General features: G+C 44.1%; 1 protein-coding gene across 2 annotated transcripts in view; it reads left to right on the top strand.

Moving 5' to 3' along the window:
* LOC127595998 (oxysterol-binding protein-related protein 2-like) overlaps positions 1 to 22,832 on the top strand; it is a 29,494-nt gene that overhangs the window by 836 nt on the left and 5,826 nt on the right. Inside the window, exons 1-10 of one of the 2 annotated variants that reach the window (XM_052058127.1) lie at positions 450 to 596; positions 826 to 966; positions 4,400 to 4,514; positions 8,708 to 8,783; positions 9,249 to 9,383; positions 15,058 to 15,155; positions 15,248 to 15,430; positions 20,678 to 20,785; positions 20,875 to 20,964; positions 21,047 to 21,170. In XM_052058127.1, coding sequence (XP_051914087.1) covers positions 930 to 966; positions 4,400 to 4,514; positions 8,708 to 8,783; positions 9,249 to 9,383; positions 15,058 to 15,155; positions 15,248 to 15,430; positions 20,678 to 20,785; positions 20,875 to 20,964; positions 21,047 to 21,170 — 966 coding nt within the window. In that variant the 5' untranslated portion in view covers positions 450 to 596; positions 826 to 929. Of the gene's footprint in view, positions 1 to 449; positions 597 to 825; positions 967 to 4,399; positions 4,515 to 8,707; positions 8,784 to 9,248; positions 9,384 to 15,057; positions 15,156 to 15,247; positions 15,431 to 20,677; positions 20,786 to 20,874; positions 20,965 to 21,046; positions 21,171 to 22,832 lie in introns of those variants that run through there. The other variant, XM_052058128.1, reaches the window with a different exon arrangement.

The raw sequence follows: 22,832 nt of genomic DNA, 5'->3' as shown, positions 1-22,832 counted from the left end.
AAAACAGTCATTTTGTGTTTGATGACTGTATTTTGTCCCCCTTCAATGTTTGTCCATTGCCGCAGCAAATACAAGCCTTGTTTTTTTCCATTTCATTTCCGGTTTTGTCTTTAAGTAACTTTAACTAAAACTTGACAGTACCGCAACGACTGTACTTAAAAGCTGTACTGTAATGCAAGGTTTTACTTACTATCTCATGATGAAATTCATCCATAACACCGATTGAATAACACAGAAAAATAAGACTACTTTAAGAAAATCAATTTGCCAATCATTTCTACAAAGACCTTGCTTTATTTTCCCGGGAAACTATATGGTAAAGTAAGGCTTTCCTTAACTGTCAACATCAATTATATTACCAAACAGTTTATTGTATCTAGTGAATGTCATATTTACGTTTTGCTTTTTAAATTGACCAACTTAAGACAATAAATAAAAGCACCTTCAAAAGTGTCAACTTTCAGACTACGCTATAATTGGTTAATGCACACGTCAGTCATTGTGTCCTTGCCACCAACTTCCGGCTGTTCAAAGACGTCGATCAAGTGAATTGTCCTCGATTGTTTACCTTTGCGGCTCAGTCATTGGCTAGACAGGTATATTTCAGTAAACTTGATTCCCATTCACCACTCTGGGTTACCTTTTATTTGCTTGGTAATGCGCCGCAAACGTTAGCTAATGTCTCCTGCGCACGTCTAAACTCAGGAGCGCTTGGTGCTATATTGCTAGTTATACTGGACTTGCTATTTTAAAATGATTGTTGGCCGGTAGGCAGCAGTCCCCCTGCCGTCTGTAACAAAAGCGTTGCGTGTGTTTTGTTTACAGTCGCTGTGTTTTGGCTCTCTGCGATGTTCGGAGGGAGTCCAGACTGGGGGGCTCGCTCGCTGGTTTCAACATGACTACTTGAGTGACTGTCCTCTCGACTCACGATGAACAGCGAGGAGGAGTTCTACGATGCCGAGACAGGTGAGGCAAGCTACTCAACAGCTGTCGAGTCATCAAGTTTCTTCAGCACGATACGCTTAATTTCTTCCGCACGTTTTAATGCTCACTAAATTGGGGTAACGCATGTCATGCATACTTCCACCAAATAATTACAATTCAAAATAAGGCAATCAGAATATTCTTTAATGCAGGCAAATATGAACATAACCCCGTTATTCAGTCGTTTGAGGAGTTTAAAATATGTAGTTATCAAAATGATATTTTTGTATGTACAGTGATCCCTCGCTCTAACGCGGTCCACTTCCTGCTGCTTCGCTGTTTCACGGATTTTTTAGTGCAGTTTTGTTCATGCTTTTAAACAGTGAATTGCTTTCTGCAACCTGATTGGCTCAGGCACTGCCCGACGTAAACAGTCTCACACCTCGTCTCTATACAGCTTGTCAAATTTACCTTTGCAAATTTTTAGTCTTTGGTTTATTTGTATCAGTGGTGGATGCTGGTCTGTCAAGGAGGGGAAGCTCAATTTCGGCCTACATCATAAAATGTGCCCGTTTACTTATACGTGAATTCTACTGTCAGTTCCTTTTCAAAAAAATGAAAAAGAAAAGGATGCCTTCACCATAAGATTATTGGCTCATTTCGCTGTCAATCAAAAAGAGCTTCAGCCTCAGAGAGATCATCCAATCGTCATGAAGAAAAGCTGAGCTTCTGCAAGCCCACTGTCCCGAGACTCCCTGAGACGCTGAGCGTCCAATGGGCGGGACAAAACCAGCATTTATCCAATGACTTGTCTCGTTTCAATGCATTGGGACAACCTAATGGGAACTCTTGAGACGCCCAGCGTCCGCGCGATCGACGCTCAGTGTCCACACAGTTTAAAGCACAGCGAAGCTGTGGGAATGAATGCGAACAGTCACGTCGTAACCAGTGATAAGAAGCTGATTTGAACAAAAGTTGAGCGCATTGGAACGCATATTTAGTCAATGACATGTTCACACAATTGTACGTACACACATTAGGGATGTGAATCTCAGCACTGAGGACGATTCGATACACATCACGATCCACTGCCAGCGATGCGATACTTAAACGATACGTGGAATTTTCTGGCGATACGATGCGATACGTTTCACCGTCGTCGCGATGCGATACGATTCGATACAATGCAATTTGTTGCGATATTGTGCAATTAAACATGATGCAAATAAGCAAAGAAAAAAAGCTTTTAAAAAGATGGAATTCAGTATGGTATTACAAAAAGGATACCACTTTATTCCTTATAAACAGTAGAACTTGTAAAACAACTTATTTAAGCCCTTTCACAATTGGGTTTTGTGCAAAGAAAATGTAAACAATTTGGCACCTGAGACTCACAGCTGTTGCTATAGTGTAAACACAAACAGACCATTCTCACTGAGTGTCTTATATGAAATATAATAATATATATATATATGTATATGAATCTATAGCGCAAGATGTCCACCCATCCACTGTAAGTGCAACTCTTTGCGCACTGTTCAGCGACACAGTAATCTCACTTGTCACTTTGTTGTACACATCGGTTATATGTTAGTAAGTGAACACAGACCTGTCTGGCATTTTATACCTGGGTTCCAAAACGTGCACGAGCTGTCTGAAACCCTCGTTGTCCACCACGCTAAGGCTGGAGGTCTTTGCATATGAAATAAGCAGTGGCCTTAGTTATAGCCATTGCGCGGTCACAGTGAGTTGCAAGGGGACTCCCAAAATAAGAGGCAATTTTTTTCTGATCCTGACCTGGTTTACCAAGAGTTTCTCCGGTGTCCGACGAGGAACTGGGCGGGGAAGCGGGAGGGAAACTTGTCGGTGATCTGGTGCCATCGTTTTAAGTGGGTCTGCATATTTGTGGTGCTGCCGTTGTATGGCTTCTTAGTGCGACATTCCTTGCAAATTACGGAGGTTTTATCAAGCTTTCCGTCTTTCTTTTCGAAGCCGTAGTATTTCCAAACATAAGATTTGAATGTTGCGGCTGAATTAAATATAGTAGTTTCCTTGCTGCTGCGTGCGCTAACTTCCATAATGTTTCGCTAGTTGTGTACTGGACTGTATGTGACGCACTGCTACCGTCCGTATACAACACAAAACGCAGAGCAATGATGGTGCATTCATTGCGCCTAGGAAAGGGCAGATGTGACGTTTAACATGAATAAAACGGCGCTTGAATCGGATTTTACCGATACCCATCGATGCATCGTGATGAATCGCGATTTCACCCGTCAATCGCGTCGTACCCAGTGAATGAGCCGATGCACTCGGATCGCGGACGTGCGCATCGATGTATCGATTATTTTCCACACCCTTAACACCTATATTTGATCACTTACTTTTTGACATTTTAGGGGAAGCTTGCAGTCTTAGAGCAATCGCCTCTGCATTGTATACATAGTTCAGTATTGTATAATATCTGTAAAAAAATTAAGCTATCAAGTATAATTTCATTGTCAAATATGCTGCTGTGTGAAATATACAGCACATTTGAAAAGTCGTCCCTCTCACATTTTTTTGCTTTAAAAAAAAATCCTACTTCACGGATTTCACTTATCACTGGTTCTTTTTGGAACGCAATCCCCACAATCAATGAGGGATTACTGTATGTAAAAAAATAAATGCATAAATAAACAACGAAAATATCAGTGAATACTCAGCAACACTTTCAGGCATTGTAACCACTTGCACACACCTCACAACATCTTTAAAATTGCGCTGTATTAAAAAAATATTGTGGCATAAACTGACACTGGACTTTATGAGATTTAAATCACGTCCATTTTCAAATGTAAACGAAGTGATGAACGATATGAGAAGTTTCTACCGATAACCAATAATTTCCTCCTTTGTAGGGCTGATTCCATCCATCCATCCATCCATCCATTTTCTGATCTGCTTTATCCTCACGAGGGTCGCGGGCGTGCTGGAGCCTATCCCAGTTGTTGTCGGGCAGTAGGCAGGATACACCCTGAACTGGTTGCCAAGCAATCGCAGGGCACACACAGACAAACAACCATTCATGCTCTCAACATACTTGGGGACAATACTGTATTGAGTATCCAGTGAACCGAGCATACATGTTTTTGGAATGTGGGAGTTAAACCGGAGTACCTGGAGAAAACCACGCAGGCATGGGGAGAACATGCAAACTCCACACAGGAACGCCCACCATGTCAATCTATCTATCTAGCTTGATATACAAACTGCAAATATATCTACACTCACATTTGAGATTTAATTTAGATTTAGGTCATCATGTAATCTTTATTTCTTGTTTTCTTCTCTGCAAATAAACTTGCCCTGTCTTGCTTTGCTTTGGTGTGATCGGCTTGCTGCCGTTACTTTGTATGCTGCAATGTAGTTCTTCAGAGGCTTGTAAGTGGATATTTGTTGATGTGCCCAAATGAAACGGGTTGTCTTGTCTCAGGGCTTGATTCAGATGATTCCTTGGAGGTCAGTTTCAAGGATGCCCTGGTGTTTGACAGCAGCAATCAAGTCACGGATGGCTGCGCTGCAGACTACGCTACAGTGTGGCGGCGGCGGTGAGGAACCTTGCATGATATCCATCTATCTGGGCTGCAGTTATTGAATATTTCAGTATATCGAAAATTCTATCAAATGATTGGGTACTCTGATAAAAATAAAATATTTTTGCTTGGGGAAAGATATAGAAGACAAAAAAGACCCACAGCCAACTATTTTTCATTTTTGGACAAACACATTTTTCTACTTGAATTCAAACTTTCCTGAGCAGCACACTATTGTCCTCCCTAGACACGGTAGGATTTTAGACAATTCTCTTCATGTTTTGGTCGATAGATTTAGTGACGTCACAACTACAGAAGCGATATTGCCATCTAAAACAGCACATTTGACCAAACCTGGTTTATTTAAAAAGTTACCAGTATGAACCACAACTGAGGCAAAGTCATTGTCACCTATTAAAACCGCCTTTGAAAAGCAATGCACCAACTCTCGTCAGCCTATTTGGGGCACTTGCTTCACGGCTGTCTGTTGTTAAACGCTGCCAACATGCGTCATACAATACAATAAGGGCCGAATTCGAGTTCTTTTGGGTGTCCTTAAGTAGCGATTGAATTTAATTTCAGGACGGCGTCATCTTGTTAATGTCGGTGGATACTGTTTTAATGGCAATATAAAATGGCCTCAACTAAAGTCTGAATGTGAGTGAAGAGACAGCCACAGCCATCAAGCTGCGATGCGCTGCCGGGAAGAACTTCAAAATAAAAGGAACACGAGGAATTGATGTCCATATGTTATTTGGTAAGGTTTATTTTGAAGTTGGCTCTCTCACCACATTGGCTGCATGTTATGATCATGCATAGCATGGGCACTTGTTCCTTGGGTTGGCTTGACTTTTTCCTGACAATGTACACAAAATAAATATATAAATAAATAAACACGTTCCTGTAGCAGAAAAGATGACTTGAGCATTTTTTTGAACTGAGGTAGTCAAATTACTCAAGCATCCATCTATCCATCTTCAACACAGCTTTTTTTTAAATGGCAAAAAAAATCTGCCGATTTTTGCAAAATGTTCTGTTTTGTAGAGAGAATCAGATGCTTAAGTATTGTGATACAGTCAAAATTTCCCCTGTAATGCTTATCTTTGTTATTGTAAGCATGTTGGGACTAAAAAAAACCCACAGGTCTTGAAAGTGTGACCATTATGCTCGCAAATGCTCCGTTTTTTTTTTCATTTTGTGCTCATAAAAATTTCATCCTGTCGCACAGCACCAGTGCATTGCACACACTGCACACAGAATGTGGAACACACGTCAGGTTAAATCCTCCCTTTATCAATTAAATGAATATCCAACTCTGGATGTTTACTTTTCCAAATTAACTGCCATCTAACTTTATCCAGTCCCGTTTGCTTCAAAAAGGACGGCATCCAATTCAGCTCCCTCCTATTCACTGAGGCTTCTACAACCTGTACTGCATTTTGGCAACAGAGATATCGCGCTTGCCTATCTTCACCGGTGCATGTGGAATTGTTGGTACCGGTAATTCTATTGAAAAACACTATGTACATCGATGGTTGGGTCTCAAACTACTCACTTTTATTAAGCATTCGCATGCTTAAACATTCACACCTCTTGCGTTAGGTTAGACGCGAGGTGCACTCAAAACAGAAAAAACAAGTTCCTCGATGCGGTAAATGATAATAGTTACAAATCTCTGAACAATTTGGAATTTCTATCAATCAATAAAAGATGATATACATCAAGAAGACTGATGGGGGTGAGATTACTTTGCTATTTTACTTAATAACAATACATCTTTAGCTAACGCACAAGAGCTGCAGCTGTAAACAAAGGATTCTCTTGAAAATTTACCAGCAAGTAACAATAATTCCACAGAACACAACATAAAATATTGACTGTAATACAACCGTAACAACTATTCCTACAAACGCCTTGTTGGAAGAAGTGGTGACAGATGAAAGATGAGAAAATGAGTCTACATTTACAAGTGGAGCAGAGATGTCATGATCACAGTGTGCATGATGCCACATATGTCTACGACAAGCTAAATTTGAAGGTAAAGAAGAAGCTGTTGCATCCGTTGACGAATGCAGAGATCGGTAGAGTTCTCCTGTCCCGTTTAGATCCACTTCAGTTTCAAGCATCGATGCTGTTCACTTCCAAATACACATCTACACTCCGCACCGACACTCCTCTGCTCATCCTCAGCCCCACCAGCCATCCATCCAGCCTCAGTTTCCCGACTTCCGGAACTACCTTTACATGGTGTCGGGCAAAACGGAGAATCCCCGATCACAGCTACGCAAAGAATTTTTTTTCCTTCTCCCTCTCGGCTCTACTTCAACCCAGAACATATCAGCTCTGAAACGTATCAACAACAACAACCGGCCGCACCAACGTAGACTGTCCAACAGTGTTGACATCTCTAATGAATAAAACGGGGCTATAAAAAATATTGCCCACCACAGGTGCAAAAAACACAAGCCTCACGGCTGTCAAGGGACAACAGCCAAATAACGCAGATATTCCTGCCATCAAAAATCAGTGTTGGAACATGCATGCTGTCGAGAAGGCGCAACTATCAACCATAGAACCCTCTCCTTCGACGAATGTTACACCCAAAACGCTGAGAACAGTCCACAATGGGTCCATATGTAGGACTTCAAACACCGCATGACGTAAACAAATGGAAAAAAAAAACCCTTCAACAAAAATAAGAGCTCTTGAAGACCCGCTGCCAGTTAGGGCACCATCTTGGGAAACACAATGCTTAAGTCACAATTAACAACCATTTATCATAATACCAAATCAAACCAATAAGCTTTCATTCTTACCTCTAGTGGTTGAGATGTCAAATGTTCAATGAGATTTTATATTCCCAATATCTAAATGATAAACTCATATTTTGTGGCCTTTAAGAGAGGAGGGTCCGTCGGGAAGTCGTGCCTCAGATTGAGGGGGAGCAGTGTGGTTTTCGTCCCGGCCGTGGAACAGTGGACCAGCTCTACACCCTTAGCAGGGTCCTCGAGGGTATGTGGGAATTCGCCCAACCAGTCTACATGTGTTTTGTGGACTTCGAGAAGGCGTTTGACCGTGTCCCTCAGGGAGTTCTGTGAGGGGTGCTTCGTGGGTATGGGGTACCGAACCCCCTGATACGGGCTGTTCGGTCACTAAACCACCGATGTCAGAGTTTGGTTCACATTGCCGGCAGTAAGTCGGAATTGTTTCCAGTGAGGGTAGGAGGCTTTGCCCTTTGTCGCCGATTCTGTTCATAACCTTTATGGACAGAATTTCTAGGCGAAGCCGAAGCGTTTAGGGGGTCCGTTTTGGTGGCCTCAGTATTGCATATCTGCTTTTTGCAGATGATGTGGTACTGTTGGCTTCAAGCAGGGCTCTCCAACTCTCACTGGAGCGTTTCGCAGCTGAGTGTGAAGCGGTTGGGATGAAAATCAGCACCTCCAAATCTGAAACAATGGTCCTCAGTCAGAAAAGGGTGGAGTGCCCCCTCCGGGTCGGGGAGGAGATCTTGCCCCAAGTGGAGGAGTTCAAGTATCTTGGGGTCTTGTTCACGAGTGGGGGGAAGGGGGAGCGGGAGATCGACAGGCGGATCGGTGCAGCATCTGCTGTGATGCGGACGTTGTATCGGTCTGTCGTGGTAAAGAAGGAGCTGAGCCAAAGGGCAAAGCTCTCAATTTACCAGTCGATCTACGTTCCAACCCTCATCTATGGTCACGAGCTATGGGTCGTGACCGAAAGAACAAGATCCTAGATACAAGCGTCCGAAATGAGTTTTCTCCGCAGGGTGTCCGGGCTCTCCCTTAGAAATAAGGTGAGAAGCTCGGTCATCCGGGAGGGGCTCAGAGTCGAGCTGCTTCGCCTCCACATCGAGAGGAGCCAGATGAGGTGGCTTGGGCATCTGATTCGGAAGCCTCCTGAACGCCTCCCTGGTGGGGTGTTCCGGACATGTCCCACGTGAAGGAGCCCCCGAGGAAGACCCAGGACACGCTGGAGAGACTATGTCGCCCAGCTGGCCTGGGAACACCTTGAGATACCCCGGGGAGAGCTGGAAGAAGTAGCTAGGGAGAGGGAAGTCTGGGCTTCCCTGCTAAAGCTGTTGCCGCCGCGACCCGGCCCCGGATAAGTGGTATAAGATGGATGGATGGATAGATGGACAAAACATCACATTATTTTTTTTAATTGTATGTATTTATTTATTTTTTAACCAGGGAAACCCTGCCTGCTAAAATGGTCACCAGAAGCAATTTCAGTGTGACAAGCATCTTGAGGAAATGTATTGGCATGGTGAGTAATTGATGTCTACACAAAAAATTTAAACGATCAAAAGCAGTCATAACTTGAATTTTCAACAAGATGTATACCTCGAATAGAATGAAATACATATGCTTATAGTCACCCATCATGCAATTCATTCATTTTGCGAAATGCTGGCTTTTAACCCAACATGCCCAACTGCATCGCTCATACATACTGTATATGTCCCGCAATGACAACAGTTCCTTGCACCTGTTCCTGATTTGTTTCCTCTTGATTGCGTTGTTGAAAATAAACTCTTGGTCTGCTTCTCTGTTCAGTTAGCTATATTTGGGTTGGCTATCACATTTTTGGATCATCAGAAGGACCAAAATAAACGCGAGTAACATTACACAGGAACTGCTCTTTTTCTTTCGGTCCTTTACATTGTACACCGAATAAAAGGGGCAGTATTTCAAAACACTGTCAATGTTGTTTTATGTTGTGTTGCTATAGGAGCTGTCCAAAATAGCCATGCCGATTGTGTTTAATGAGCCACTCAGCTTCCTCCAGAGACTCTCGGAGTACATGGAACATACTCACCTTATCCACAGAGCATGCGCTTTGTCTGACTCCATAGAACGCATGCAGGTATGAACGAATGACTCTAGTGACTGTCAGTTTGTAAACAGTGTTCAGAAAAAAAAGTTAATATCGTGGTGTCTTCAGATACGAGTGACTTGACTTAGTTGTATGAGCTATAAGCCATCATTCATGAGGTTCTACTGTACTTAAAAAAAAGGAATATAAACTGACATTTTTCACCTGACATTTAATTGTTAATGTAATTTAAAAGCATAAGAAAAGTATGTGCATTGTTCATAAATGTAGCTATCAAGTTCGTTTTCATTTAATATTTTTTCCATATCATTTCGCTTTTATTTTTTTGTTTCCGGTAATAGCAAAAGCAACCCACTCAGTGTAATCTTTAAACAAAGACAAAGAGCAAATTGGTAACAAAAGTCAATTTTGCCTGAAAGAGAGTAGGAAGAAGAAAGCTTAATCAATCCCACTCCCATCTATTATAATAATAATAATAATAATACATTTTATTTGAAAGCGCTTTTCATCTCACTCAAAGACACTTTACAAGAGCATAAAAACACAGGATAAAAATGTGCATTTAAAACAAGCATACATAATTTACAAAAGTTCATTTGGATGAACAAAAGAAATATTGGTAAAAAAGATTAAAAGGTATTAAAAGCATAGCGGAACAGGTGAGTTTTTAGGGATGATTTGAAGGATTGGAGGTCAGTACAGTTGCGGATGTGTTGTGGTAGAGCGTTCCAGAGGGTGGGGGCGGCGACAGAGAAGGCTCGGTCCCCCCAGGTTTTGAGCTTGGTCACGGGGATGGCGAGGAGGTTTGTGTTTGAGGAGCGGAGATTGCGGGAAGGAGTGTATTGGTAAAGAAGGTCGGAAAGATAGGAGGGTGCCTGATTGTGAAGGGCTTTATAGGTGAGTAGGAGCAGTTTAAATTGAATACGCTGGGGAACAGGGAGCCAGTGGAGGTTTTTAAGGACGGGGGTGATGTGATCACGAGTGCGGGTGTGGGTGAGTAGGCGGGAGGTGGCATTCTGGATGTAGTGTAGTTTATTGAGGAGTTTGGAGGTTGTACCATAGAGAATGCTATTGCAGTAGTCAAGGCAGGAGGTGATGAAGGCGTGGATGAGGGTTTGAGCAGCGTTGAAAGAAAGTGATGGGCGGAGACGAGCAATGTTTTTGAGGTGGAAGAAAGCAGTTTTGGTGGTTTGGTTGATGTGTTGATCGAAAGAGAGGTTATTATCAAAAAGGACCCAGAGGTTGCGACAGTGAGAGGAGGGGGACAGGGTGAAGTTATCTATAGTGAGGGTAAAGTTGGTGGTTGTTTGGGTGAGGGACAGAGGACCGATTATAAGCAGTTGAGATTTAGTACAGTTAAGAGTGAGAAAGTTTGTTTGAAACCAGGATTTGACATCTGAGAGACAGTTAGACAGGGTGGAGTGGGTTGTTGGGGTAAATGATTTGGTGGATATGTACAATAGGACATCATCAGCGTAGCAGTGGAACTGGAGACCATGATGACGTATGATTTGGCCGAGGGGTAAAAGATAGAGAATGAAGAGAAGAGGACCAAGCACAGAACCCTGGGGGACACCTTGGGACAGTGGGGCAGTGTAGGAAGAGCAGTTGTTTATGTGTATGAATTGTTTCCTGTCTGTGAGATAAGAGTGTAGCCAGGTAAGGACTTTGTCGGTGATGTTTAGGGATTGTAGGCGAGAGAGTAGGATGGAATGGTTGATGGTGTCAAAGGCAGCTGTAAGGTCAAGAAGGATGAGGATGGAGAGTAGGCCGGAGTCAGAGGCGAGGAGGAGATCATTGGTGATTTTAAGGAGGGCTGTTTCAGTGCTGTGTTGTGTGCGGAATCCAGATTGAAATGGTTCAAAAAGCTGGTTGTTGTTTAGGTAGGTTTTAATTTGAGATGTGACTGCACGTTCTATGACTTTGGACAGAAAGGGAAGGTTCGAGATGGGTCGAAAGTTGCTCATAATGTCAGGGTTGAGTCCGGGTTTTTGGATAATGGGGGTTACGGCAGCCAGTTTGAGTGAGGAGGGGACATAGGCAGAGTTGAGGGAGGAGTTGACAATGTTCATGACGAGGTGGGAGATAGTGGGAAAGCAGTGCTTGACGAAGGAAGATGGGATGGGATCCAGTGTGCAGGTGGAGGAGTTCATTGTTGAAATATTTTGGTGAGTTCGGCTATGGAGACAGGTGTGAATTCAGAGAGAGGTGAAGTAGTTGGAGTGATGGATGCTGGTAGGAAGGGAGGGGCGACAGGTGAGGTGGTGAGTGAACTGTAGAGGATGTCGATTTTGGATAGAAAGTGGGATAGGAATGAGTTGCATTTGTCAACGGTGAAAGAGGTTGAAATATTGTCGCTGGGTTTGAGGAGTTTGTTGACGGTGGAGAAGAGAGCCTTTTGGTTGTTGGAGTCGGTGTGGATTAGGTTGGAGTAGTCGGTGGAACGGCTGGAGTTGAGTGCGGTCTTGTATAACTGAAGGTGATCAGTGTAGGCGAGGAGATGAACAGTTAAACGAGATTTTTTATAGAGTCTTTCTAACTGGCGTTTTCGGGTTTTAAGTTTGCGGAGTTCTGGGGTGTACCAGGGGGCTGAGCGAATGAAGGAGACAGATTTGGTTTTGATGGGGGCGAGTTGGTTAAGACAGGAGGAGAGAGTGCTGTTGTAGTAGTTGGTGAGAACAGTGGGGTCATGGGACAGTGGAGGAGGTAGTATGGACAAGTGGTTGAGGACGGAGGTAGAGAAGTCAGTTGGGGAAACGGATTTGAGGTTTCTGAATGATATGGTGCGCTTTACCTTGGGAATGGTGGTAGGGAGGTGGAGGTCCAGAGTGATAGCCAGGTGATCGGAAATGTTGAGGTTGGTGCTAGAGAGTTTTTCAATGGTGAGACCGGTGGAATAGACCAAGTCCAGAGTGTGACCGTGGGTGTGGGTGGGGAAGTTGACATGTTGAGTGAAGTTCAGGCAGTCCAAAAGGTCAAGAAATTCAGAGGCATGTTTTCAGTTGGTATCGTCGATGTGGAAGTTAAAGTCGCCAAGGAGCAGAGTGAAAGGTGAGATAAGTGAAAGCTGTGTGACAAAATCTGAGAAGTCTGATAAAAATGATGGGTTGAATTTTGGGGGACGGTAAATGACAGGAATGACCAGGGGGGAGCGACCAGGGAATTTGAAGGTGATGTGTTCAAAGGACTCAGTGGGTGAGGTGGATATAATGCTGATTTTAAACTCTATTTTATGGACTGATGCCACCCCACCACCTCGGCCAGTGAGGCGGGGCTTGTCGATGTAGGTTTAACCAGGTGGGGTGGCTTGGTTGAGTGAGAAGTAGTCCAGGTGTTTGTGCCAGGTTTCGGTGATAAAGAGGAAGTCCAGGTTATTGTCAGTTATGAATTCGTGTAAGACGAGTGCTTTGTTGTTGAGTGAGCGGGTGTTAAATAGAGCCAGTTGGAGGATTTTGTGGTGTGTGAGTGACAGTGTGGATTGGGGGAGTGGGCGGAGGTTGGTATTTGATATTTTAAAACATTTTCTCTTGTTATCATAGTAGTGCGGGTGTCTGGCTGTGATGATGGATTGAATGGGGTAGATGGCAGCAGGATCAGGATGAGACAGTGATAACTGGGGCCTGTAGAGGGGACTATGGCAAGCTGAAGTGCCGGGTGTTGGTAAAGTGGAGGAAGGGAAGATGCAGGTGTGTGATTTGTGATTAGTCAGCTTGTGGAGTGGTGGACAGCATGCTGGACATTTGCTGCCAGTATTCTGCTGCCTAATTTGTTGGAGTGAAAACCGTCCACCTTTAAAAGGGATGGACGGCGCCAAAATATATCAAAATTGTCAATGAAGCCCACATTATGTGTCCTGTAGGCAGTTTGTAGCCAGGTGTGGAGGCTAAGAATACGGCTGAAAATGCCCACGCCACGGTGCGGAGAGAGTGGGCCGCTAATGAAAATTGATTTCCCGGTCGAGTTAAGGAACTGAAGAAGTTTGTTGAAGTGACCTTTGGTGATTTCTGACTGCCGGTGGGATGCATCAACGCAGCCTACATGTACAATAATTCGATGGACAGATGGTGGGAGTAGATGAAGCAGGCTGGGGAGTTTTGCGAGGATGATGGGAACAGTGGCTCCGGGGAAGCAGTGTGTTGTTGCATTGAAGAATCTGAGGTTTCGGGTTATGGAGTCACCAACAATCAGGGTGGTCGGAGGAAAAAGGGGGCGAAGTGGACAGGCAGGGGTGGGTGAAGGGAGAGTGGATCCTGGCGCAGGTTCAGTCTGTGGCGGTGAAGTGGAGGGGGAAGTGTGGGGGAGTAGACCAGGGACAGTGCGCTGCGGGGCCGGAGTGAACTGAGGGATAGAACTGCGGTGAGCAATGGAGGAGAAAGGGTGGACAGGATTTTCTGACACAGGTTCGTGGGGGGTGGAGCTGGACATGAACCTGGGCTTGGCACCCAGTCGTGCCTAGGTGTCATCTGGATCGACGAGTGGCAGGGAGTCTTCGGGTGCGGGATCAGGAGTGGTGGTCTTGTCAACTGTGGGAGAAGCAGGTTTGGCGGCAGCAGCTGTGTCGGTGAAAGATGGCAACTCTGGTTGTCCAGGACCGAAGATGATTGTGTCCATCTGCAGCTCAGCATCTCGGATATAGTGAAGTGTGGAGATTCTCTGCTCCAGTTCAGCAATCTTTTTGGCAAGGCGGATGCAGCTGCTGCAGCCGGACGTAGAGGCAAGAGGAGGCATGCGTAGAGTATGGTGTAGGTCGACTGGTGTTTTAGCTAGCAGTGGGTGGTCTGGCTAGCAGCGAGTGGTTTGGCTAGCAGCGGGTGGTTTGGCTAGCAGCAGGTTTATTATTCAAATTGCACACATTAGCTACTCTGCTATTATGATACACTGATAAGCAAGTCCCTGGAGAGCAATAACTATTAAATTACCCCTCCCCCACCACACACACACACACACACACACACCCCAAAAAAATTGCTCAGGACTTAGCATGGTGGTGTTAACACTCGAAATTTCAACCAATATCAATAACCAATAATTCCCTGCTGTAAACACACAAGTACATACACAAAATCGCTAAAGAATTAATTGAGTTAAAATGAACTTGGAGCAAACATACCGGTACCCAAGATGGCGACTAAATGAGCATCATCATCTAGTCAAGGCACACTCTCGCTAATATTTTTGTCTCCATATGTCGCTACCACATAGCATGAAAGTTTACCCATCCAGCATTCAGGATGTTTGCCACAAGGAATATTTACCATCATTTTACAACACCAAAGGTGCAATAACCGACAACCCATAGGCCACAATACAACATCAGGTTTTACTTAAGCCTTTTGAATAACTATTATGTTGTTAAAACAATGCGTCAGCAATGCGGCTGCTGATTGTATTAATACGTTTCCAAATAATTGAATGTCTGGCTTTCTAAAATGCTTTGGGAATTGTCTGTTGTAGATAAGTGCCTCTTAAGTCTTCTCTATTTACTATTTAAGGTCAATTTTAAGACCCACTCCTACCCCGAAAATATGTCAGATGAAGTAATGTTTCAATTGGAAATTGTTCACTGATGTCGGCTCAATTGGCAAATTGGGATTTTCGGAGCAAGTCTAGACAGCATCTTGAAGTAAACTGAACATAAACCCCCAACCCCAACCCCATCCCCCCCACCCCACCCCACCCCCAACCCCCGCTCCCATAACAACAGGTTGTTGCTGCCTTTGCGGTTTCAGCTCTAGCATCTCAATGGGAACGGACTGGAAAGCCATTTAATCCGTTATTGGGGGAGACGTTTGAACTCACAAGGTACAAAAGAATGCTTGAGAAGGCTTGTGCTTCCACCTCCCAAAAAGTCAGATTCATTTGGTCTCTTAAATATTTTTTTTTCTTTTTTGAAGAGAGGAAGATGGCTACAGATTGATCTCGGAGCAGGTGAGCCATCACCCTCCCGTCAGTGCCTTCCATGCAGAGTCTTTGAAGCAAGAATTTGCATTCCATGGATCCGTCTACCCCAAACTCACATTCTGGGGCAAAAGTGTGGAGGCCGAACCTAGAGGCACCATGACGCTGGAGTTATTGAAGTGAGAACTTGTTGATATTCGGTTGGAACGATATTACCGCTCTCAGTGATACTGCTTATTGTGCTTTAACGGTATTCTTAATGATCCTCTGTTACCTAAGAAAAACAGTTCTGTGAGCTGAGATGCACATTTTCTATGGGCCATCCTAAGCTGTATATGTTTGTCAAACTTTCTTGTGTTTTCCCTTGACATTTCAATTATTATCTTTGCACCTGTGGCAATGTGTGTTGAGCAGTGACATGTCAATGTATAGTAATCACTTTGTTTTTCTCCAGGCGTGACCACTCAAACCAAGAAGAAGCTAATTTTTGTAGTAGTGTAACGGTTGCATTGAGTGTAAATCCATTAGTCATGCCGAGAGTGCTAACCCAATGTTAAGTACTCCAGCTTGTGCTGCGTGAGTTCATGTTAAGTAGAACCTCTGCAACTTCAAAGCTGTTGATTTAGCGACCTGGGCCGATGACCCGGTGACAGCGTGGCTTTAAAGCCAGAGTTAGTGGGACTCTGACAGCGTAGGAGTTGTCAGCGTTACACCCACACATCAAAATAATGACATTAAAATTATAGGGTTATTTGGCACAATGGACATTTTTATATAATTCTACATATCATATTGCACTGTAATTTGTGGGTTGGTTGACTGTAATGCCAATTCTCCCAGGCCACCAGAGTCTGGGGGCACCACGTTTAGGGAATATTTATCCAGGAAAATGTCAAAAACTCTCTTTGAATCATTCTCACATTTGTGTTTACTAGGTTTGAAATGAGTCCTTAGGTAAATTAAGTACCTCAATATTTAAGAATAGAAAAAAAAAACCCTTTCTGACTCAGGAAATAAATCAAGCCAGCCTCAGCAACACTTCTTCATGGTATTCATGATGATAACATGCCGCCATTGAATTGAGAAGGCTAACATCAAAATAAACCTTACCAAATAATACATCAGAATCAGAATAAGAATCATCTTTATTGGCCAAGTATGTAGAACACACAAGGAATTTGTCTCCGGTATAACACGCTGCATTAGTATTATCGTAAACAAGGACATGACAAATGGGTATGCAAGGACATTTCGTAATGCAAGTGAAACGTAGTGCGGTGGTACCACCCAGTGACAACTGTGAGGCAATGTGCAAAGTATCAAGCAGAGCAAAAGTGAATAGTGGTAGAATACAATACTATGACAGTTTGTACAGTTGGTGCAGAAAATCATTGAACTATTTTAGAGTGACCAGTAGCAGTATTTGTAGTACAATAAGAGTGACTACGTGAGTGACTGTTTAGGGAGTTAATGAGTGGGAGGGAAGAAGCTGTTTAAGTGTCTACTGGATTTGGTGCGCATGGATCTGTAGCGCCTGCCTGAGGGGAGTGGCTGGAAAAGGTGGTGGGCAGGTTGCGGGGGATCCAGGAGGATTTTCCGTGCCCTTGCCTTGATTCTTGCAGTGCGCAAGTCCTCAAGAGTGGGTAGGGCGGTGCCAATGATTTTTTCCGGCGTCCTAACTGTCCATTGAAGTGAACGCTGTGCCTTGGTACACTTTTATTATGAAGTTGTTCCCGGTAGCACAAGGTTGCATTTCTTGACTCACCTTCCTGACTGGAGTTGAGTCCAGTATATTACCATCACAAACTATTGCCACCAACATCAATACAACGCCATCCTGAAGTCATGTTCTGTAGCTAATTAGGGACTTTAAAAAAGCAAATAAATTACCGTGACATGGTGAAGAAATTATTAATGTCATAATGTCATTGGCTGAAGGCAAAACTTCTACCTTTTTGTCTCAGACTGGTTAAACCAAGTCAAGTCAAGTCAACAGTATTTATAGAGCACTTTCAAACAGCCATCGCTGCATACAAAGTGCTGTGCATGGAGCAATTTAACATGCATAATAAACAGTAAGATAAATTGGTAATAAAGACGGTAGAAAGCACCAAACCAGTAAAACCAAGAACAAATCTAAGTCATGCTGAGTCGAATGCCAAAGAATACAAGTGAGTTTTGAGGAGGGCTTTGAAGATGGGCAGCGAGGAGGCTTGCTGAATGTTCAGTGGGAGGTCATTCCAGAGAGAGGGACCAGCAACAGAAAAGGCTCGATCCCCTCTTAGCCTCAGTTTAGTTCTTGGTACTTCTAATAATGTCTGGTCCACAGACCTGAGGCGCCGGGCAGGTGTGTAGGGGCGGATGAGCTCAGAGAGGTAAGGTGGCGCGAGATTATTCTGAGATTTAAAAACAAAGAGGAGGATATTGAAAATCATTCTAAAATGAATGGGGAGCCAGTGAAGGGATGCCAGAGTCGGAGTTATGTGCTCCCTCTTACGAGTACCAGTCAAGAGACGAGCAGCGGCATTCTGGACCAGCTGAAGGCGCTTAATGGAGGACTGGCTGACTCCAAAGTAAAGGGCATTGCAGTAATCAAGCCGGGATGTGACAAACATGAATTACTGTCTCAAAGTGTTCATGTGAGAGGAGAGGTTTTATTTTGGCCAGCTGTCTAAGGTGAAAGAAGCCGGATTTAACAACGGCACCAATTTGCCGATCGAGTTTGAAATCACTGTCCAGTTTAAGGCCCAAGTTTGAGACTGTTGACTTAAGATAAGGAGACAGGGGGCCCAAGTCTACAGGATGCAATGTACAAGGGCCACTGGGACCAAACAATATCACCTCTGTCTTCTTTTCGTTAAATTTCAAGAAATTTTGTGCCATCCAGGTTTTTATTTCTTCCAGACAGGATAGGAGTGGCCTTAATGAGAAGGCGTCTTTCTTGCTCAGTGGGACATAGATCTGGCAGTCATCTGCATAGCAGTGGAAGGGAATACCATGTTTCCTTAAGATGGAACCCAATGGGAGCAGATACAGCGAGAACAGCAGAGGCCCCAGAACACCACATGACAGGGGAGCAGTGCGTGACTCAGAGCAGCCAAGGTTGACACAAGAAGTTCTGTCAGCTAGAAAGGACCTAAACCAATCAAGAGCACTGCCGCCAATGCCCACCAAGTGCTGCAAATGAGTCAGCAGAATAATGTGATCCACTGTATCAAATGCTGCAATTAAGTCCAATAAAACTAGACACACGTGGTCTCCAGAGTAATTTTCCAGGAGGATGGCATTAGAAACGCGTAACAGGGCTGACTCCGTGCTATGCATCGTCTTGAAACCTGACTGGAAGACCTCCAAGATGTTATGTTCATCCAAGAAAAGTTTCAACTGCATGTGCACCACTTTTTCCAGAATTTTGGAAATGAAGGACAGTTTGGAAATGGGGCTGAAACTTGACAGCACATCTGGATCAAGACCAGGTTTCTTGATCAAGGGCTGGACCACAGCATGTTTAAACTGTTGGGGAACTACACCAGAAGAGAGGCTGCTGTTGATGATATCCAAGAAGGATGCGCCAACACTAGGGAGAACCTCCTGAAAGAAGTGCGGGGGAAGAGAGTCGCAAGGGGAGCCAGATGGCTTGGTCTGGCGAACTACATCCTCCAAAAGCGCCAAGGACACAGTTTCAAAATAATTTATTACAGCTGAACATGGAACATGGACAGAGGGGTCAGATGCGTTATTTGAGACCGGAGTCCTAGCTGTAGAGACCTTATCAATGAACAACTGTAGGAATCTGTTGAACATCTCGGGTGAAGAATCCGAGCAAGTAGGCAGAGGGTGTTTGAGTACAGAATCTATCGTTTTAAATAGTGCGCATGGGTTGTGATGGTTAGCTAGAATAAGGTCCGACAGATATTCTCTTTTGGCCTCTTTTACTGTGAGCTGGTAGTTACGCCAACAGTCTTTCCAAATTTGATAAGAGACACGCAATTTGTCTTTTTTCCACTTGCGTTCAGCTTTGCGACACCCCTGCCTAGCTGCGCGGGTAATGTCGTTAAACCATGGCTCGGGTTTAGGTTTTGGGAGCACAGTTTTTGAAGGAGCCACCAAATCCAGGATGGCACTGCATGACGAGTCGAACCAAGAGGTGAGTTCCCCTGTGTTAGACGAGGGTACGCAATGGTTATTAAAGGCATCAGAGAAAGGACTAGCAGTGCGAGGGTTAAAAATTCGGCGTTTACAACTAGGAGCGCCAGATTTCACAGCAGCATGCGATAAAACTATGTCAAATAAAACTGCCATGTGATCAGAAATCACATTTTCAAGGACTTCCAGATTTGACACCGGTAGACCATGAGCAAGGACAAGGTCTAAAATATGTCCTTGTTCATGTGTCGGGCTGGTCACATACTGCACAAAATTAAAAGAGTTGATAAGTCTTTAGAAGTATTTTGCTAGCGGTTTTTCCGGACAGCACACATGGATCTTAAAATCCCCCTTTAGGAGGATATGATCATATCTCAGCCTGATTTCCGCAAGAAAGGTTGAAACGTCGCTTAAAAAGTCTTTGTTGTATTTAGGAGGATGGTAAATGACAGCACAAAGCACCGGGAAAACACGACCAACTTCAAAGAAGGTTGCTTCAAAGCTGGTGGCCGATGTGGTGAATGTTCACCGTTTACAGTTGAAATTGGTCTTAAAGATGCTCACCGTACCTCCACCACGGCCTGATGTCCTCGGGGTATCGAGGAAACCACAGTCAGGTGGCAACAATTCAATCAAAGCGTTGTACTCACCAGTACCTGCCCAAGTCTCCGTCAGACACAGAAAATCCAAGTCATTGGAAAGGAAATACTCTCTCAGAATATGGGTCTTGTTCGTCAGCGAACGGGCGTTTAACAACGCGATCCTTGTGGGAGTAGCAACGGAAGGGATTGGCACTTCCGATCGCCGAGCCCAACCAGGGGTCGCCAACTCCGGTCCTCGAGGGCCCATGTGTTGCATGTTTTAGATCAGGGGTGTCCAAAGTCGGTCCTGGAGGGCCGCTGGCTGCTCTCCCAGGAGCAACACACCTGATTCATATCATCAGGATTGTTCTAAAGCTGCTCCAGAGCTGGTTGATGAGCTGATCATTTGAATCAGGTGTGTTACAGCTGGGAGAGCTGGAAAACAGGCAGGACAGCGGCCCTCCAGGACCGACTTTGGACACCCCTGTTTTAGATGTTTCCCTCCTCCAACACACCTGATTCAAATGATCAAACCATCAGCGAGCTCGGCACAAGCCTGATAACGATCCTGATCATTTGAAGCAGGCATGTTGGAGGATAGAAACATACGGTATGCAGGATAGGGGGCCCTCAAAATCAGTGACACCTGGTTAATCAAACTATCAAAGCATTCTTGAAGATGTTGTGAATTTCTTTCAGACATAAGGAAGCATACACATGGTCCAACCCAATGTGCTGCGTGCATAACGTCATTATAGGAAGGATTTGGATCGAGCAGTACGGAACAGTAGAGATTGTTAACCACAGGTACCATGACAGATATTTTCTTGTAAGCGTGGACGCATTTTCAGCGATTATACTACAGTACTGACATTGTGCTGATGGTGATGATTTAGCACAGGCGAGAAGTGTGTGTTGAACTTCAAACCGGGTGGAATGTTTGGGAAAGAGCTGCACAAAGTGGAGGGTCACATACAAGACAGCAGGTAAGAGCAGTCCAACTTGTTCATGTTCAGTGTGCCAGAAATCTTTAACTGCATCCGGTTTGCATCTGTGCTACTGAACCAGGAAGAAGAAATGCCGCATGATTTATGGCAAATGGACTGAGTGCATGTACAGCGTGGAGCCCAAGGTTTATGAAGCACATAAGAAGTCTAAGAAGGCAGGAGCAGACTCAAAGAAGCTGAAGGAGGTCAGTGTATTTGGAACCGCATTGGCTATATGGAGCTAAAAACACCTATGGTTCCCACGCACACTGGCTACGAGTTTTTATTCGGTGTCGCAACACAGATGTCACGTTCACCTAAAATGCCAATTCTCGTAACAGCCACTATTGTGGCTGCTTTAGAGTGCCTCGTTGGGCGAATGTCATGGAGGGTGGGCGGAAGAGTGAGGGCGATGTGGAGTCTGACGCGATAACCAGTGTTTGGAAACGGACTTCCGGCTGGTATGTCTCCTTTGGAGTGCCTCTTAGTTGCAGCAGTTGTAAGCCATGGATGGCAATTATTATTTATCATATTGCACAAACATTTATACACAAGGTAACAAAAAAATTCTGATGTTCTTGGAAAAAATAGGAAAGACATTTTGTAAATCAATGTCTAAAATACATTAGGGACACACCAAACCATCTCTGATGAAAATTAGTTGTTTTGTGATCAGCTAATTTGTGATCATAAAGCTGTTGACCAGCGTTATGATCAATCATAACGCTGGTCAACAGCTTTATGATTACTCTTCTCAGTAATCGATAGAAAAGCTATTACAGCAATAAACTGCTTCCGATAATTGCTTATCCACTTTTTGCATGTAGTCACTGGTATTTTTGCCCATTTTGCCCATGAGCGTCACCTTTTTCAGGTTGAAGGAATTTCCTTGCCATCACCCTGATGTTGAATTCACTCCACAAATTTGTGTTTGAATTAGAATCAGTCCCTGGGCTGGGCCACTGCAAAGCATTTGTTTTGTGTGCTGACCAGGTTTCTCTGCAGACTACCCAATGTTGTTGAATCTTGATGGACTTCTTGTTTTCATGGTACCATTTACTGTGACTGGGTTACCTGGTCCATGGCTGAAAAAATACTTCCAAAGCATTCCCAGCACCATGTTTTGACAGTGAGGAGTTCCTAGTGTTGAAGGCTTCCGCTTTTTTTACACCAAATGAAGGATTTTTTTTTACGAATAAAAATTAAAATTTTGAATGCGCGAATTCAGTTAATGTGACAAATATCCATGCACTTGAGAATGAGCAATCAATAGCAGAACTCATATCTCCTCTTTTTTCCAATCAGCATATTGAGTTTAAGCATGTGACACAAGCTCTCTGGAACAAAATGTGACCTCCTGAATGACTGAACTTTTTATGAAAACTTTCTTTCACCTTTGATGTACATGCCATGGCGGCCCGGTAACCCAGTGGTTAGCACATCAACCTCACAGTGCAGAGTTACCAGGTTCGATTCCAGTTCTGTGTGGAGTTTTCATGTTCTCCCCATGCCTGCGTGGGTTTTCTCCGGGTACTCCGGTTTCCTCCCACATTCCAAAAACATGCATGGCAGGCTGATTGAACACTCCAAATCAGTGGTTCTGAACCTTCTTAGAGGTACCGAACCCAAGCAGTTCATATGCACGTTCACCGAACCCTTCATTCGTGAAAAACAATGACTTTTTACAAATTCAAGACATAGAAATCACAACAGTCACACATTGCTTACTCAGCAAACTAAATGTCCCGCAGCACTGATTGGACAAGCAATGTAATGTGATCATCTGGAGCCAGTGATGGCCGAGTGGGTGTGTCATAACTAAGACATGTTGAGTCAAGCGTGTCTTAACCCCCATGGCAGAGGCTCCG

This window comes from Hippocampus zosterae, chromosome 2 (assembly GCF_025434085.1).
Source record: "Hippocampus zosterae strain Florida chromosome 2, ASM2543408v3, whole genome shotgun sequence".
In the NCBI taxonomy this organism is placed as follows: domain Eukaryota; kingdom Metazoa; phylum Chordata; class Actinopteri; order Syngnathiformes; family Syngnathidae; genus Hippocampus; species Hippocampus zosterae.
Note: the sequence above shows the minus strand (reverse complement) of the source record. Positions and strands in the feature narration are given on the sequence as shown.